At 31.8% G+C, this 19,567-nt stretch overlaps 2 protein-coding genes across 3 annotated transcripts in view; one reads left to right on the top strand and one right to left on the bottom strand.

Annotated features, from left to right (window-relative positions):
* Positions 1-7,137: 7,137 nt before the first annotated feature.
* The window catches only part of LOC135128626 (fatty acid-binding protein homolog 5-like), a 118,127-nt gene continuing 105,697 nt past the window's right edge, over positions 7,138-19,567 (bottom strand). The window contains exons 2-5 of one of the 2 annotated variants that reach the window (XM_064055567.1): positions 7,717-7,790; positions 7,487-7,659; positions 7,326-7,430; positions 7,138-7,271 (exon numbers count right to left, since the gene is read on the bottom strand). In XM_064055567.1, coding sequence (XP_063911637.1) covers positions 7,215-7,271; positions 7,326-7,430; positions 7,487-7,659; positions 7,717-7,783 — 402 coding nt within the window. In that variant the 5' untranslated portion in view covers positions 7,784-7,790 and the 3' untranslated portion in view covers positions 7,138-7,214. Of the gene's footprint in view, positions 7,272-7,325; positions 7,431-7,486; positions 7,660-7,716; positions 7,828-19,567 lie in introns of those variants that run through there. The other variant, XM_064055566.1, reaches the window with a different exon arrangement.
* Positions 9,680-12,070, top strand: LOC135128890 (uncharacterized). Its single transcript, XM_064055967.1, has 4 exons — positions 9,680-10,117; positions 10,541-10,707; positions 10,756-11,365; positions 11,774-12,070. The coding sequence occupies exons 1-4, from the start codon at positions 9,680-9,682 to the stop codon at positions 12,068-12,070; spliced, it is 1,512 nt and encodes a 503-aa protein (XP_063912037.1).

Genomic DNA, 19,567 nt, shown 5'->3' on the forward strand with positions numbered 1-19,567 from the left:
GACAATAGATCGTACGTAAATTTATCGCAGCGTCAATTGATCGCAAGGTAAAATTCATCGGGAAGTATTTTCTTTTATTAAAACTAAATATTTTGTATTCTGAATTTTAAGTTGCAATAAATTTAGCAATCAGGTAAGGTGTAAATATCGAATTAAAAACAATTTGAATATAGATAAGTGACGAAGTTTGTAGTTGCACTTTAAAAATTAAAAAATACGAGCGTAAACACCTCGTTACATAAGATTTTTTATTAATAAATTGTCATTTTGGTTATTTTTTTTAAGAGATTGTTTCTATTTATCTCGTTGCTTATTTTACCTATTATATTATAGGAACTAGCTTCATTATAATAAGTACTCAACATAAAAACAAGTTTTTATTGTTCTTAACTAGACTACAATTATTTAAAAAATCATATTTTTAACAACCTTTAAATTTTAACACATTTTGATATAGAATTGCCTCTATTGTCTATTCTTGTCTTTATACATATCACCAAACAATAAAATTTATGAACTAATAGTACATCTAGAGTATCCATATGCAGCGAATGTAAATTCCACTGGACGGATATAATACTTATTTTAATCCCTTGTAAATTGCAACGGATCTTTTACAGGGTTTGAGAAAGGTTTACGTGTATTGTAAATATATATTGCAAAAACTTTTATTAGAGCGTCAAGAATAATTTTGTGTTACCGGGAAATCTAAGAAATGTAGGTACTTATGCAACTAAAAACTTATTTTTTAATTATTATTATGTGACTAGTATTGTACTGAAGAAAAATTCAGTTGTACCATATGTGGCTGTAAAAAAATACATATACAGGGTTAGTCACGAGAAAATTATTTCTGAAAATTATTTTTACGCAACCCAAAATACGAATACCATGTACCACTTGATACTAACTGAATTTAAAATGAAATGCTTAATTCATGATTGCTTTGAGTTTGGCAATGTCATTTTGACAATTCTGGAAAAGGAGGTTACGTAAGTGTCCATGGTGGTACCGCAGCCAGTTGGAGATCTCCGCTGGCGCCGCTTATAAGTTTGTCAGGGCTTGCTTCGAGTGCCTCTTGATCTTTTGCAACCGATTAATGACGAGAAAATTATTTCTAAAAATTCCTTTTACGATAGATATTTCTGTGACGTGTAAAACAGATCTCAGATTTAAAAAAATGGAAAAAATAATTGGTTCGCAGTTTTCCATGAATGACCCTACTACGGGCTGCTACCTGTTTTTATTCTTCTCCGCACTTTGCATCCTACAAAAATTTACAACATGGGCTGGAGAAGCCCACCTACATCCGGCAGATTAGGCAAATAATTGTGAGTATGAATAGTCGGCCTTCCGAGTGAAATGCCCTTCAATAAACTTTTCAAACTTCCCAAGCTAAAAATTAGTCACGCCATTACGAATAACCACTACTCAGTGGCGTCGTCATCCTGGTTGTTTCTACTTTTTAACGGTATTCACTGTTTGTATTACTTGTTACTCGTGATGTATTGATTGATTTAAATATTTTAAATAATATTAATTAATAGAGAATATAAATCTGTTATGTGCGTTGTTTTATTCAACAAATTTTATTCCATGAGCCGCTTCAAAAAAAAAAAAAACTGTACGTCACTGTCATCGGCAGTCTAATCTGGATAGTGAGGGGTACTGTACTGACACTTTACCGGTTTGGCTCGAAACCATCATTTTAAGTCTGGCACTTCCTCCAGTAAGAGCATATTCCTTTGCTCCATGGTCAAAACTAATCTTTTTACGATCTTGTTTACAGAAATGACGTAAAAGTGGAGATTGGTGTGTAGGTACTTAGCAAAGGGAACGAGATAAATTATTCATTCTTTGGTATCTACAAGTGCCGTATTAACAGTGTGAGCGTTCAAAAAAGTTCTGAATGAAAAAACATCTTTGGTTTTATCATGGATTAAAGATAATCCAGAACTAATTTGTAGTGAGCAAAAAATTGTCTGCAAAGAATGCAATAAATTCAAATTTCTTTGCACCAAATTTATTAAAAAATATATATATTTAATTTTTTAAACTATCGAACGTAATGAAAATAATACTTTTTCACTTAAAACTGTAACGAGGGTTTTTTCACGATTTATCTATAACTTTTTAATTTGACAATTGTAATAATTTTAAAACCATTTTTTATTAAAGAAAAATGACGTCTAACACGTTTTGAAAGCTATTTTTTTCACTCGTTTAATTGACAAACTTTAAATTTGTGAGAAGAAAAGCTTGAATCACTTACTTGAGCGTCTAATCAATAAGACGAATAATCCAAATGAACATTACAGTAGCATACCGACGAGATGTGTCAGCATTAAAAAAAATATTTTACAATATTTTCACTTTTTTGCACTTTGGTTTAGTCGGAACTGAGCCTAATAGTTACTGTTTTTATGGAACTCGTATGTATTTATTTTGACACTTTTTTTTAGAAATAATGAAATTTTTGAGAATATAGCACATTATTTTATTTTCCTCATTCATAACAATTACTTATTTCTCTATAAACGCTATCATTTTTCGCCTGCGATCAATTGTCGCATGCGACCAGTTGTACTTGCGACGAATTGTGTTGCGATCAATTGTGACTGCGACCAGTTGTCGTTGCGACCAGTTGTCGCTGCGACCAGTTGACGCTGCGATCAGTTGTTTGCGATCAATTGTCGCGCGACGAATTGTGCACGACGAATTGACGCGGTACCCTCAAAAACCTATCACTAAAGAACATGTTTCACATGGTAATTCTTTTAGAAAAATACGGATTCTGCAATTAAGCTCCGCCCTTCTTGACTAACGACGAACAAAGGAAAAGCGTCCCAATAGAGACAGGGTGGGTGGGTGGGGCTTATGTTTTGCATTTTTTTTTCTTCTTAATATATTGCTTTTTCTCCATAACAAGAAACTGAAAACATGTTTAAAATAGTACTCCTAATTGCGAAATCAATATTTCCTTATACAAATTTTCCATTTTAAACGTGTTTTAAGTTTCATATTGTGAAAAGAAGACCAGTGATATTAAAATCTAAAGACAAAATGTAAGCCCGCCCACCCGCCCTATCTCTATTGTGATGATTTTTTTATTCCCCGTGACCTACGGGGGCGGAGTTTAACTGCAAATTACTTATTTCTTCACAAGAAATTAAAAACATATTTTTGAGTATCGCGTTGTTCAAAGAATACTATGTATATTAAGAAAAAAATGCAAAATATAGACCCCGCCCACCCACCCTATTTAAATTGTGATAATTTTTTTATTCTTAGAAACTTAAAACACGTTTAAAACGGTAAATTTTTGTAAGAGAATATGGATTTTGCAATTAGGCTCCGCCCCTAGGTCTGCCAACGAATGAAAACTTCATTACTATTTAGGGCAGTTATAGATGTGGCTTAATTTTTCGCTTTAATTTTTCTTAATATACATAGTATTCTTTGAATAAGATGATACTCAAAAACCTATCACTAAAGAACATGTTTCACATGGTAATTCTTTTAGAAAAATACGGATTCTGCAATTAAGCTCCGCCCTTCTTGACTAACGACGAACAAAGGAAAAGCGTTCCAATAGAGACAGGGTGGGTGGGTGGGGCTTACATTTTGCAGTTTTTTTTCTTTTTAATATATTGTTTTTTCCCGATAACAAGAAACTGAAAACATGTTAAAAATGGTAAATTTTCTCCCAAACACCTCTCTACAAATTTACCCTTTTAAACATATTTTTAATTTCTTGTCGTGAAAAGAAAAGTGCGTATACTTGCTCAGATAAGACTGATTTTGGCAAACGCCATATCCTTTGAGAAAATAGTGGGCGGGGCTAGTACTTGCTAAGATAAGACTGATTTTGGCAATTTTGAGATGACGTCATCAATTTTTTGGAGGGGATAAGCAAATATACTTTGATTAAAAATGCATTATGCTACCCGCCGCCTATTTTCCCAGAGGATGTAACATTTGCCAAAATAAGTCTTAATTTAGCAAGTACTAGCACCGCTCACCCACCCTTTCCAGAGGGTATGTCATTTGCCAAAATCAGTCTTATCTTATCAATTACTAGCCCCGCCCACCCACCCCCTGTTTTCTCAGAGGATATGTCATCTGCCAAATAAGATTTATGTTAACAAATAGTAGACACGCCCACCCGCCTTTTATTTTCTCAGAGGGTAATACTTCTAGTACTTGTTAAGATAAGACTGATTTGGGTAAATGACTTACCTTCTAAGAAAAAAAAGGGCGAGTGGGCGGGCATAGTACTTGCTCTGATAAAACTGATTTTGGCAAACGCCATACCCTTTGAGAAAATAGAGGGTGGGTGGGTGGGGCTAGTACTTGTTAAGATAAGACTGATTTTGGCAATTTTGAGTTGACATCTTCAATTTTTTGGAGGGCATAAGCAAATATACTTTGATTAAAAATGCATTATGCTACCCGCCGCCTATTTTCCCAGAGGATATATCATTTGCCGAAATAAGTCTTAATTTAGCAAGTACTAGCAACGCCCACCCACCTTTTTCAGAGGGTATGTCATTTGCCAAAATCAGTCTTATCTTATCAATTACTAACCCCGCCCACCCACCCCCTGTTTTCTCAGAGGATATGTAATCTGCCTAAATAAGACTTATGTTAACAAGTAGGGGAGACCTGTCCAAAACCGTATACCGGGGTAAAACCGTATAGTGCCCTTAGAACTGCTGGTTGTTTGAATTTGCCACTCAAACTTCTGTCAATGGGATCTATCAATGAGAGCCATTTGTCGACAAAAACTTGTTAATGCTGCCACGCTCGTTACAAAATTAAATAAATTTAATATTTTTCGGGTGCTGTAATCTAATTATTAACTAAATAACCACTGCAAGTGTATACCGTTAACGGAATTCAATGTAAGTACGTAATTTAGGATATCATTGTATGTGTTTCTACTATTATTTTCAGTGTTTGTCTTAACCGATTTTTTTTGTGTTTGTTGTGGTGAGCAAAATGTTCATTTGAGGTTACCTTGGAGCAGAACCGTACGGGGTAAAATCGTACGAGCTTCTAAGTAATTCGCGGTCGAAAATTAAGAAAACAAAGTTGAATCTGTCAGAAACCAAGAAAAAAATAAAGATAAAGTAGAAAGTACTGTCTTGAAAAATATGGTCAAAGTCGCATGGATGAGGGTTGGTACAGTGTACTTCCTGTAATGGTTGGGCCCATGAAGGTTGTACAGGTTACCATTCCGATGATCTTGATGATTTTTTGTGCACTAAATGTTTGGTGTGAATGTTGGGGCAAAATCGTATATTGTGTACGGTTTTGGACAGTACACGGGGTAAAACCGTAATTAGAAGTGTTTTTGTTTTAATATTTTTATTTCGTAGATAAGTTACATCTTTCGATTTTTGTTCTTACAATTATGTACCTGATAAGACTGGTCAATAAAAATGTTGATTTGACAATTCTATTGTGTATTATTACAGAGATATATGCATTTCCGCTTAGCTATACGGTTTTGGACAGGTCTCCCCTACTAGACATGCCCACCCGCCCTTTATTTTCTCAAATCGTAGTACTTGCTAAGAGAAGTCTTATTTTGGCAAATGACACATCGTGTGAGAAAATAGGGGCGGGTGGGCGGGGCTAGTACTTGCTCAGATAAGACTGATTTTGGCAAACGCCATACCCTTGGAGAAAATAGAGGGCGGGTGGGCGGGGCTAGTACTTGCATAGGTAAAACTTATTTTGGCAGATGAAAAACTAGCCTCCTAATATACTACTGATTTTGGAAAATAACATTGTATATATATATATTAAAAAAAAGCATAACTACAAACCCCGCCCACCCGCCCTCGTCTCAATTGTGGTAATGTTTTTATTCGTTGTGAATCGAAGGGCGCGGTTTACTGCAAAATGCTTATTTCTCTACAAGAAACTACTATGTGAAACTTGTACTTAAGTAACATGTTGTTGAAAAGAAACTATATGTTAAGGAAAGAAATTAAGCCCCACCTACCCGCCCCAATCTCAATTGTGATGAATTTTTCATTTGTTGTCAGACTGAGGGGAGGAGCTTAATTGTAAAATCGATGTCTCCCGACAAAAATTTACCATTTTAGACGTTTTAAATATATTATTGTGAAAAGATTGTTGCGTATATCCAGAAAAAAGGGAAAATTTAAGTTTTCCCTATTTTTTTTTATTTATAAACCATCCCCGTAATATAAAAAAATCCTCAAATCGGTCAAGCCGTTTTTGAGTTTTAGCGAGACTAACAGGAACTGCAATTGATTTTTATTATATAGAAGATTAAAAAAAGGAGGTTGGTGGTAGAAAGGTGAAAATTTAGGGTTATATGTATTTATTTTTGCCAAAAATAAACAAAAATTTTTAGGGTGGGCCACCCTTATCACTTAGGGGTATAAAACATAGTTTACAACCTATTCTCAGATCTACCGAATATACATAAAAAAATTCATACAAATCGGTCAACCTGTTTCGGAGGAGTTCGTAGATAATTCATTATTATTTTAGAACAAATTTCATTACCATAAAAAAGGTTATACTGAGTCGACCTTAAAAGATAGACATATGCTGTCCCGGACTTTTCTTTAGAACTTTTAGAGGGGAACAATTTCGTCATACATGATTTTTACGTAACTTTAACCGTTGAGCAACGGAAGCTGTCAAAGAAGGCATTGGTCTTTTAGTGTAGGATGCGTTACAAACTGTGAAACTCCCACTTCAGCTGCAAGTCGGTGAGTGCTGATGTCGGGCTCTTCTTCGACCCGTTCTAGAATTTGTTCTTCGGCTTGCATTATTCGTTCGGTTCGTTAACGTCCACGATCGTGAGTCTGATGCTTGAAGGTACTCGAAGATTCTGTACTACTGATGTAAATGTTCGAGCTCATGGAATCAAAGCCACAGTACATTTTAGTATCAAGAAATGAAACCGAAGTAACTACCTTTTTTAATAATTGCACACTCGAAATTATAAGAGCTGTTACATTTTCACCGTTTTCTTTATATTTTTAGTTCTATTATCTTATCTTAATGCGTGAATTATATAAACTATCTCCTCTATAATCGTTGCAGCTCTATCTACTAATATTAAGGTCTGAAGTGGCACTTAAAACAAGATTAAACATTAAGTTCGTTTTATTCCATCAATTCATATACAAATGAGTCTTAAATCACTACCCAATAAATAAAAAATCCTAGACCCTCTTGTAAAACCTTTTGGCTATAACACTTCCTCCGTCCTCGTTCAGCGTCTGCAAAAAGTCCTTAAATATTCAAAACCCTTCAACTGTCAAACTTCACCTTACCAGAACGAGTTCACTATCAGAGAATTTATAGACCCTGGAACCAGTCTTTCCTTTGGGCGTCTTCGACGTGATAGTCAAGGTGCTCCCGTCAATTTTGGCCGTGCTCTTAAAAATCAAAGCAACGTTAATTAGAGCAAAAAGACGCCAGATTTAATACTTACTTTGAGGGTGATGTTATTAGGCATGGGTTCGTCTACTTCTTCGCCCAATGTGAGAGTCGAGGAAGCGTTGTCGACTCCGGAGTCGCTGTTCAGTGAAATTTTCTTCCCATCGACGACTACTTCAAGCTTGGGTTTGAGTGAGTCGGCTAGTTTCGCTTTATCTTCGGGAATGCCTACAGAAGCAAATTAGTCAGTCAATGCAAAAATTCTGTATTAGGATGTTGTTTTACCAAGGTTCGTGAGATATGCCACGAAGTTTTCGTTCTTGACGAGCTGGAAGGTTCCTCCGACGGACATTTTGGTGGTTGAGAGCTTGCAGGTTGACTGATGAAGAATGGAGTGTCGAAGGGTTTTTATATGTGGCGGTGATAGTTGCTTTTTGAACGGAAGATAAGATTTAGTTTGTTACGTCTGATATCAGTGGGTATGACTAATGATGCTCTAAAGTTTTGATGCACATGATGTGAGACTGTGCATAGTCCAGGTCCAATTATTGGTCTTGAATCCCACTACTGACACCAATGGTACGGTGTACGGTTAACATTTTAATCATTGCTACGATATCTTAAATTAAACATGGAGCCAATCGTTAGTCTGATCTTGTAAATAATAATAATCTGTTTAAAAAAATATCCATTGACAAACAAATGGAAAACACGTATTAAAAATTGATTTACTGACTTTTATTATTATACTCGTACAGAGTAGTGATAAATAATGTTCATGAAATGTTGATATCCAAAAGCGAGAGTAAATGTTTAAAATAAATTACAAAGTTCATTTTGCACTAATTAAATTTTTAAATTGCGTTGCTTTTACATGGTAAAATATTATTTCTGTTTGCTCATTTTATGTTTTCCAATTTAATGAAATAAAATACTTCATAATAACTCTAAAACTAAAATAATGTAGAACATAAAGCAGGGAACACCAAATAGCACCCTATTAAACTAACGCAAAAATTGCACATTTCCAGCGTTGTTTTTTAAGGACAGATCATATTCTTACAATTATTATGAATGATTATTACATAAAAACTCTATAAATAACTCTGATAAGTACTAAGTAAATATTGAATACTTCAATTTTGTTGTATTTTTTTAAACGTAGTTAATAAAGTACAAACATATCTAAAATGACACGGTAAAAGCTTGACATACAAACTTGAACTTGAATTTCATACGTTTGTTGTTTATCATATTACTAAGTATTATGCACATCACTATTTCACAAAAAATACTAAAGTACTAGAATAGAAGTTTTTTCACTAGTAGCTATGAAGCATGCAATTGTCGACTTGTTAGAGGTAGTAAAGTTCAACTTTTGCGACCAAGGTTCAAAAAGAAGATTGAGGTTATGTATGAAACACTTGATGTGATTATTTCTTAAAAAATTAATAAATGTGTGCTGCTAACATTACTTAAGTATACGAATTATAGGGAAAGAGGAAAGCAAGAAAATACTGGTTAAGACGCTTTGGGAGGAAAAACAAGAGGTGATGAAGAATAAAAATAAACTGAGAGGAAAGATAATATATATTGATAATGATTGGACAGTACAAGAGCAAAAAATTCAAAAAGGAATTAGGGAGATGGCTAAAGAGGAAAGAAAAAAAGGATACACAACAAGGGTGGGATATAAGAAGCTGGAAGTAGGGGACAAAATGTATATATGGAACGAAAATAAAGGAAAATTGGAAGCAAAATTTCTCAAATCAAGTCAGCACTAACCGAAGAAAGAAACACAAAGGGGAGGGGTGGTAATGATGGGACAAATAAAGACTTTAGGTTTAAGAATGTAGATTTTGTACATAATAGGGGAATGGGAAAGAAGAATGGGGAAGATAAAAGTGGTTTAAAATTACTCTTTTGGAATATTGCGGGTTTGAAAAAGAAAGATAACTTATTTTGGAACTACGTGAAAAATTTTGATTTTGTGGGACTAACAGAAACATGGATACTAGAGAGAGACTGGAACAAACTGAAAGACGTGTTGCCAAAGGAATTTCAGTGGAAATTGCAAGGGGCAAAAAAAGAAAAACGCAAGGGTAGAGCAAAAGGTGGAATCATAACAGGAGTGAAAAAAGATATAAAAGAAATAGGAGAGGGGGCAATAGAAATGGAAGGCTTAGTTGAAAGAAAACTGATTGTAAATAAAAAAAGATGGAGAATCTGCAAAATATATAGTAGAGGAATGAGAAACACGAAACAAGAAATACAAGAAAAAATCGAAGAGCCCGAAGAACAAATTCTATTGTTAGGAGGGGACTTTAATGCCAGAATAGGGAACAAAAGGAGGGAAAAAGACGGGGAAAACACACGAAAATCGAAAGATAAAGTAGAAAATAAAGACGGAAAATTGCTATGGGAATTAATTGAAGAAAGAGGTTGGGAAGTCTTGAATGGGATGAAGGAAGGGGACGAGGAAGGGAAATTTACCTGGATAGGTAAAAGAGCGGAATCGGTAATAGACTACGTAATAGTAAACGGATTAGCAGAAGAAGAGGTAGAAACATTCAAGATAGGAGAAAGAGTGGACTCCGATCATATGCCACTAGAAGTAAAAGTGAGGGGCATAAGTAGAGGGAGCGGATGCGTAAGGAATGAAGTAGGAAAAGAGAAGAAGATATGGGTATGGAATGAAAAAGGAATTGAGCATTATAAAAAAAAAATGTTGGAAGTGGAATTTAAAGAAAAAGGAACTGAAAAGAAAATGGAAGAATTAAAAAGAGAAATTGAAAAAGCAGCCATAAGAAAAGAAATTGTAACGACAAATTCAGAAAAGAGAAACAGATGGTGGGATAGCAGATGCAGAGATTTAAAAACAGAAGCAAGGAAATGTTTACGAAGGTGGAAAAAGGGGAAAGGTATAAAAGAAGAGTACTGGCAAGCAAAAAATAATTATAGAAAACGGTGCAAAGAAAAGAAAGAAGAGATACAGCAAGAAGAAGAAGAAAAAATTAAAGCCATAAGAACTGAGCAAGAGGTATGGCAGTATATAAATAAAGAACGGAAGAACAAAATTACGATTAGTGAAGACATACCTATAATACAGTGGAAGAAGCATTTTATGAAACTGTTGAATGGAAAGGAAGAGAGAATTGTAGTGCAAGATAGTAAAACTGGGATTGGTGGTAGAGAAAGGGAAGCGGAGATTCGAGTAGAGGAAGTAGGAAAACAAGTAGGAAGACTGAAAAGGGGAAAAGCACCAAGGAGGGATGGGTTGGTAAACGAAGTGTGAATATTTGGGACGGATGGGATGATTGAAAGATTGAGCAAGTTAATGAATGATGTGTGGACGGGTAAAGGTTTTCCCAGGGAATGGAGAGTAGGACAAATATGTCCAATTCATAAAAAGGGTAGTAAAGAAAAAGTAGAGAATTATCGGGGAATAACTCTTCTAAATACGGCATATAAACTCTACGCAATGGTGTTAAATGAAAGTTTGGTGACAGAGATGAACGAAAAGAGTATATTACCGGAAAGTCAAGCAAGATTTAGAAGAGGTAAAGGGGCTATGGACAATGTATATATCCTGCATCATCTAATAGAAAAAGAGTTACTAAAGGAAGGAGGTCGGGTACATGCACTGTCTGTAGACCTAAAAGCCGCGTTTGATACGGTGGACAGAGAGTGTTTGCGGGAATGCATGGAAAGAAGAGGACTGAGTGAAAAGTTAATTGTAGCAGCAAGAGAGATTTATAGAGAGACAGTGACTAGGGTGAGAGTGCGAGGAATAGAAAGCGAAATGTTTTGGACGACGAAAGGATTGAGACAGGGATGCCCATTAAGTCCCAGTCTGTTTGTTTGTTACATAAGTGATATCGAGGAAATGTTTAGAGGAGTACAAGCGGGAGGAATTGTGGTGAGGAGAGGAAAGGTATGGTGTTTGGCATTTGCAGATGATTTGGTAATATTGGCGAAAGATGAATGTGGAATGAATGAGATGAAAAAAAATCTGCAAAGATACTTCAAAAGAAAGAAACTGGAGGTAAATGTAGAAAAAACAAAAATAATGGTGTTTAAAAAAAAAGGGAGAAAAGGGGAGGAAAAAGTGTGGCGTTGGAAAAATCGAATCATAGACACAGTAAAGGAGTTTAAATATTTAGGATTTAAGTTTACAATAACTAACACGGTAAAAGCACACATACGAGAAAGAAGGGTCAAAGCAATGCAGATAATGGGAATGGTGTGGAGTATAGGTGAGAGAATATTTGGACATGACGTAAGAAGAAGGATGAAAATGTTCGATAGTTTAGTTAGGAGTGTATTAATGTATGGAGTGGAGATATGGGGATGGAAGGAATATGCAGAGATTGAAGCAGTACAAGAAAAATATTTGAGGTGGATGTTAGGGCTACGGAAAGAGACGCCAGGCTATATAGTAAGAGAAGAATGTAAACGAGAGAAACTAAGAATATACACTGGGAAAAGAGCTGTAAAGTATGATGAAAGGTTGAAAGAAAGAGAGGAATGTAGGATATTGTATGAATGCTGGAAGGAAAAAAAAAGTAAGCAGGGAAAGAACATCATAAAGGTAGACAAGGATATTATGAAAGACTGGGACACACATGGATGGAAATAGAGAGAAAGAGAGAAATGGGTGTGAGTATGAGAGAAGAGTTGTGTATGCGTGACAGAGACATAGATGAACAAGAGAGAAGAGCGAGTGTAAGTAATTCTAGGTACAATGCTGGCTATAGAAAGGTAATAACAGAAACAATACCAAAGTACCTAGACAAAGAAAGCGCGAAAGAAAAAAAAATAATTGCGAGATTTAGGTGTGGAAATGAAGAAAGAAATAAAAAGTTTTGGGTAAGCGAAGGTGAAAGAATGCGTAGGATGTGTGGAGAAGGGCGAGAGACGATAGAGCACATGCTGCATGACTGTGAGGAGAGCAAAGAAAGAGAGGAGAGTGTGACAGAGATATTGAATGAAGGCGGAAGAGGAGTGGAATGGATGAAAGAAGTGGAGAGGACAAGAGTAAGGCTGGGGCAAGAGGGGATGGGGTAAAGGAAAGAAAAATTAGTTATTTAGTTTATAAAATGTATTTATTTGGTTTTTGTTAACTAGGGAAAAATTGTAGTGTCAAGAATCTTTTTAAGCCCGTAGGGTAAAAAATAAACACTTACTACTATTAAAAATTTTCCAAAAAAATGGATCTGTGACACGAATATTTGGAAACAAGCGTCCAAAGAAGCAAACTACAGAACTTAATGAGGAAGAAAGAGAAGAAATGGAAGGAAAAAAAAGAAAAGAAAATTTTTTTGGCACTCTGGAGAGAGACTGATCATTTTACTGATTTATTTTTGGCGTCACTTTTCATTAATCCTTAACTTATTACTAGTCAAAAATTTTATAAAAAATAATTTTTGTTTTTTTTTCGAAGCGTCGTTAAAGTACAAACACATCGACAATGACATGGCAAAATGTGATTCTGCTTATCACTAAAAGCTTAACATACGAACATGAATTTAAATTTTCTGTGTTTGTTGTTTATCATGTTACTAAGTATTGTGCACATTACAACTATTTCACAAAAATATAGAAGGCTGGATCGATAAGAGTCATTATTGTTGAGTAATAGTAATAATAACACTGACAAATACACTGATAAAAAACACAATAAAAATCCATCCTATTGTCAAAGTCATTCCTAACATTAATTGCCAATTTCTTAGAGACGATAATTTTTAATAATAATATTTGTTGCTGGTTGTAAAGCAAAGATCAAAGTGTTTTACATCAAAGAAAAACTTTCGAATCGAATTCTGTTGAATGTAATCTTATATTCAGCCGGATGACCACCTAGGGTACTAATTGCTGCACATCCCCTAATTTTACCGGAGGATTATCCAGACCACAAGTAACTTCCACCCTCCGCTTTGCTCCGAAATTTGCAATTCTGCGGAATTCTTTGTCAGTTGTTGTTGAAGGCTTGTGCGAAGTTTTTTAGAACATATTTATTGAAAAAGTGGATATTCAGAAAAAAAAGTTCTATTACCAAGTCCAAAGCTTAAAGCAACAATGATTCACCAAGTTTGGCACAATATTTTTCGTTGTATTAATCTCCAAAAATATACATTTGTTCTCGTATAGTTAAATTTAAAGCTCCTCCAGGTCTGTTTTAACTGAAATCAAATTTAAACATAAACTTTGGGTTAGATATAAAAGAACTTTTTCAATCTAAAATCTCTGGCATCCTTTGTTTTTTCTTGTTCCGTGTCTTTGTTTCAGGTGTTGTCTGCATTGTCTACAATAATTTCTTTCAGTTCCTTAATTAGTAGAAGTATCTTTTTTACGAATTTTCGTTATGTTCCTCTCCCGTTTCCGTCTCTCTCTCTCTGTCTATCTGTGTAGTGTCTGTGTCGATTTTTATTAGACACGTACACTCCAAAACTATTGGACCGATTCTTGTCAAATTTTGTATGTTTATTAGGGATATAATGGGATGAAGTCACTTCCAAAATTAACAATGACTATATTTTCGCGAATATAAAAATCTGGATTTACTTACTTTCGACCAATTTGTTAATGTCACAATTTTTCGTTTTTTATTTTCTTTCGTTCTTGGATTTTCCATTTTTTAATGTTTCGAGGTCAAAATTTTTTCGATTTTTCAGTTTCGTTACCTCAGGTTTTCAAGTTTTTTATTTTTATTTTTCTTTTTCCCATTTTGTAGTTTTCATTTTATCGATTTAATATCACAATGTCTCATGTTTTCATTTCCTTTCTTTTTTAAGTGTTTCTTCGGATTTTATAATTTTTCGTCTATTCAATTTTTTAAATTTTCAGTACTAATTTCGATTTTACAATAGATATTTCATTGTTTCGATTATGTACATTTTCGATTTTAACTTTCGCAATTTTTAATGTTTCGATTTTCGATTTTTCAATTTTTTAATTTCCAAAGTCTTTATTTTATAGTTTTTCGATTTTCCATTTTTGATCTTTCAATTATATAATTATGTATTTTTAATTATTTCTTGATTTGAAAAGTTGAACAATTGAGAACTGAAAACCTAAAAATTTAAAATCAAAAAACTAAAAAATCGGAAATTGCAAAACCAAAAAATTGAAAAATCGAAAACCTGAAAAACGAAGAACTGAAAAATTGGAAAGAAGAAAAAAACGAATCGAATGAAAAAATTGGAATAGGATTGTCAAAATTGTAAATTCGAAAAACTGTAACCTTGAAAGATCCAAAATTTGAAAAATGGAAAAAAATCGTAAAATTTAATGAGATATTTTAAAAAGTATATTTAAAATGAAAACTGGAAAAATTGCAAATCAAAAACTGAAGAAACAAAAAAATGAAAAATTGAAAAATTCCAAATCGAAAAATTGAAGAAACAAGAAACTGAAAAAAGTCGGAAAAACAAAAAATTTAAAACCGAAACATTGAAAAATCGAATAATTAAAAAAAAGGAAATAAAAGACCAAAACGAAAAACTGCATATCGAAGATTTGAAAAATTAAAAATTGAAAACTCAAGAAACTCAAATCAAAAAATTGCAATATCTAAAAATTCAAAATTAATTCAAAAATGTTGGAAAATAGAAAAACTGACAAATTTAAACTTAAAAATTCGGAAAATTGAAAAACCTATCAATTGAAAAATTTCACATTGAAGAAAAGAAAAATTATAAAATTAGAAACCTGAAAATTTAAAAATGAAAACTCGAACATATATATCGTCAAATTGAAGAAACAAAAAATACAACCCGAATAATTACAAATCGAAAAACTAAAAATAAAAAAATTGAAAAATCGAGTAAATGAAATAGTTTCAAAATCCAAAAATTGAAAAATGGAGTAATTCTAAAATCGTAAAATTTAATGAAAAATTTTAAAAAGCTTATTTAAAATGAAAACTGGAAGAATTGCAAATCAAAAATTGGAGAAACGAAAAATTGAAAAAAAGGAGAAATTGTAAGATCCTATAAAATCTAAAAACTGAAAAGTCTAAAATTTAAAGATTCTGAAAATGAAAAAAATTCACATTGAAAAAAAAATTATATAAAACAAAACACCGAAAACGGAAAAATTGAAAAAATAAAGAAAAAAAACCAAAACGAAGAATTGTAATTCGAAAAATTGCAAAAACTAAAAATTGCAACATCCAAAAGCTGGAAAATCGAAAAACTGAAAAATTTTAAAATCAAACTCGAACAGTTGAATTGAAGAAACAAAAAAATGACAACCCGACAAAATGTAAATCGAAAAATTGAAGAAACAGAAAATTATAAATTCGGAACATTGAAAATCGAAAACTTATAAGAATAACGAAAATAAAAACCGAAACGAAAAATTTTAGTTCGAAAATTTCCAAAATCTAGAAACTGAAGAAACAAAAAAATGAAAACTTGAAAAACTGCAAATCTAAAAATTGAAGAAACACAAAAGTGAAAACAAAATCGAAAAACAAAAAATTACATAAAATCGAAACATTGAAAATCGAATAATTAAAAAAAAAATAAAGGAAACAAAAACCGAAACGAAAAATGCGCATATCAAAAAATTGAAAAACTAAAAATTAATAACTCCAGAAACTCAAATCGGAAAACTGCAGTCTGAACGATGAAAAATTCAAATGTTGAAAAATTGAAAAACTAAAAATTTGTACCTAAAAATTCGAAAAATTGAAAATTCCAAAAACTGAAAAATTTCACATTAAAGAAAGGAAAAATGATAAAATCAGAATTCTAAAAAAACAAAAAACATTAAGAAAATAAAAACTGAAAAAGTTAAAAGTCAAACTCGAACAGTCGAATTGAAGAAACAAAAAAAAATGACATCCCGACAAAATGTAAATCGAAAAATTGAAAAAATAGAAAATTGTAAATTCGGAACACTGAAAATCGAAAAATTATAAGAATAACGAAAATAAAAACCGAAACGAAAAATTTTAGTTCGAAAACTTCCAAAATCTAGAAACTGAAGAAACAAAAAAATGAAAACTTGAAAAGCTGCAAATCTAAAAATTGAAGAAACAAAAAAGTGAAAACAACTTCGAAAGAACAAAAAATTATAAAATCGAAACATTGAAAAATAGAGAAATTGTAAAAATAAAGAAACAAAATATTGTAAATCGAAAATCTGAAGAAACCAAAAATCAAAGGAACGAAAAATTGAAAACTCGAGAAATGTTAATTCGAAAAATTTTAAATCAAAAAACTAAAAAATCGGAAATTGGAAAAACGAAAAACTGAAAAACGGAAGAACTGAAAAATTGGTCTGAAGAAAAAACGAATCGAATCGAAAAATTGCAATAGGACTGTCAAAATTGTAAATTCGAAAAGCTGTAACCTTGAAAGATCCAAAATTTGAAAAATGGAAAAAAATCGTAAAATTTAATGAGAAATTTTAAAAAATATACTTAAAATGAAAACTGGAAAAATTGCTAATCAAAAACTGAAGAAACAAAAAAATGAAAAAGTGAAGAATTGCAAATCGAAAAATTGAAGAAAGAAGAAACTGAAAAAAAATTAAAACCGAAACATTGAAAAATCGAATAATTAAAAAAAAGGAAATAATTAAAATACCGAAACGAAAACGGTATATCGAAGAATTGAAAAATTAAAAATTAAAAACCCGAGAAACTCAAACAAAAAAATTGCAATATCTAAAAGTTCAAAACTAATTCAAAAGTTGGAAAATAGAAAAACTGAAAAATTTAAACTTAAAAATTCGAAAAATTGAAAAATTTAACAACTGAAAAATTTCACCTTTAAAAAAAGAAAAATCAAATTGGAACACTGAAAAACCAAAAATTGAAAACATAAAAAAATAGAAAACCGAAACGAAAAATTACATAATCTAAAATCTGAAACATCCAAAATTGGTAAAATTAGAAACCTGAAAGTTTAAAAAGGAACACTCGAACATATATATCGTCAAATTGAAGAAACGAAAAATACAACCCGAATAATTGCAAATCGAAAAACTAAAAATCAAAAAATTGAAAAATGGAATAAATGAAAAAGTTTTAAAATTCAAAAATTGAAAAATAGAGTAATTCTAAAATAGTAAAATTTAATGAAAATTTTTAAAAAGTTTATTTAAAATGAAAACTGGAAGAATTGCAAATCAAAAATTGGAGAAACGAAAAATTGAAAAAAAGGAGAAATTGTAAAATCCTATAAAATCGAAAAACTGAAAAGTCTAAAATTTGAAAATTCAGAAAATGAAAAAAATTCACATTGAAAACGGAAAAATTGAAAAAATAAACAAAAAAACCAAAACGAAGAATTGTAAATCGAAAAATTGCAAAATCTAAAAATTGAAACATCCAAATTGAAAAACTGAAAAATTTAAATATCAAACTCGAACAGTTGAATTGAAGAAACAAAAAACATGACAACCCGACAAAATGTAAACCGAAAAATTGAAAAACAGAAAATTATAAATTCGGAACATTGAAAATCGAAAAATTATAAGAATAACGAAAATAAAAACCGAAACGAAAAATTTTAATTCGAAAACTTCCAAATTCTAGAAACTAAAGAAACAAAAATGAAAACGTGAAAAGCTGCAAATCGAAAAATTGAAAAAACAAAAGAGTGAAAATAAATTCGAAAAAATAAAAAAATTATAAAATCGAAACATTGAAAATCGAATAATTAAAATAAATAAACGAAACAAAAACTGCGCATATCAAAAAATCTAAAAACTGAAAAATTCAAAAGTTGGAAAATTTAAAAATTGAAAAATTTAAACTTAAAAATTGGAAAAACGAAAAATCCAATTATTGGAAATTTTCACATTGAAGAAAAGAAAAATTATAAAATCAGAACACTGAAAAACGGAAAAATTGAAAAAATGAAGAAAATATTAAACCGAAACGAAAAATTGCATATTGGAAATTGAAGAAACAAAAAAACGATAACCTGAAAAACTGCAAATCGAATAATTGGAGAAACAAAAAAACTGAAAAAGTTGAAATAGAAAATACAAAAAATTATAAAAGTAACAAAAAACTGAAAACTCAAGAAATGTTAATTCGAAAAATTGCAAAATCTAAAAACTGAATAAACAAAAGACCGAAAAAAAAATCCAAAAAATTGCTTACCGAAAATTTGAAAAATTGAAAACTCAAGAAATACTAATTGGAAATTGAAAAACTAAACAATTTAAACTTAAAAATTTGAAACATTAAAGAAAAATTAAACATTTAACCACACTCTAGGGGTGAGGGAATTTCTGTCGAAGTAACCTTCGACCAATTTTTTCAAGGAAAATTAAAAAAACAGTAAGTCAACTAATGGTAAGATTAAGACTGATTAAACTAAAAACTGCATTATAATAATTTACATTCTCAAATATTAAACAAACAGTGATAAATCTGTATTTTATTTGACCGTGAGTTTGCATTTTCCACTTGATTTTCCAACATGCATTCACGGATCAAATTTCCACACAACAGACTTAGACAATGCGAAATTTTCATACCCGGGGTTGCACCAGAATGTCCGGTTATCGATTTCATTAAATATTCCCTCATTAATACCGTGTTCAAAGAATGGCATTGTTTATGCACTGCGCACTAATGGAAATTTTATGTTTTACGAATGATACAGCAATCCGTTATTTTCATTCTGAAAAAACCCTGACGACTATCCATTTATCCGGCAAAACCGATTGTTTGGTTATTATAATAAAGGTAAGTGAGTTGTGTTGGATAAACTTGCTACACAATCAACAAACAATATGTTAAATGTGTATTAATTTATCCACAGAATCCCCTAGTAGCGAATAAATGATCTTGCTGTTCCATTGTAGCAGAATGTGCTCGTTAAATAATATTATTATTACATTACTTCGGCTATTAACCGAAGTAATTAATTAAATACCATCCCGGCCTACGAGGATAATGTAGTATTGATTTTCAGAATTCTGATTGATTGGTATTTTATTGAGTTGAAAATAATGACACGCCCGGGATATCGAGTGTCTATCTAGTTAAATTTAAATATTTAGGAGGATGAATAATGGCGTAAAAATCTGTTTCTGAAATTCGTAATTAAATTTCCATTAAAGTCTCCAAGTGGTTACCTACCTAATCCAGGTTATCTTTACCGCG

The sequence above is a fragment of the Zophobas morio genome, unplaced genomic scaffold, assembly GCF_036711695.1.
Source record: "Zophobas morio isolate AGI-343-1 ecotype UQ-CSIRO unplaced genomic scaffold, CSIRO_AGI_Zmor_V1 ptg000014l, whole genome shotgun sequence".
In the NCBI taxonomy this organism is placed as follows: domain Eukaryota; kingdom Metazoa; phylum Arthropoda; class Insecta; order Coleoptera; family Tenebrionidae; genus Zophobas; species Zophobas morio.

Excerpts from the sequence above, each read along its gene's own strand:
- LOC135128890 (XM_064055967.1), top strand. The coding sequence starts at position 9,680 with ATGAGAAACACGAAACAAGAAATACAAGAAAAAATCGAAGAGCCCGAA. Across the intron at positions 10,708-10,755 it reads AAAGCACCAAGGAGGGATGG|ATTGAGCAAGTTAATGAATG; the intron begins GTTGGTAAACGA and ends GATGATTGAAAG. Across the intron at positions 11,366-11,773 it reads TTGTGGTGAGGAGAGGAAAG|ATATGGGGATGGAAGGAATA; the intron begins GTATGGTGTTTG and ends TATGGAGTGGAG.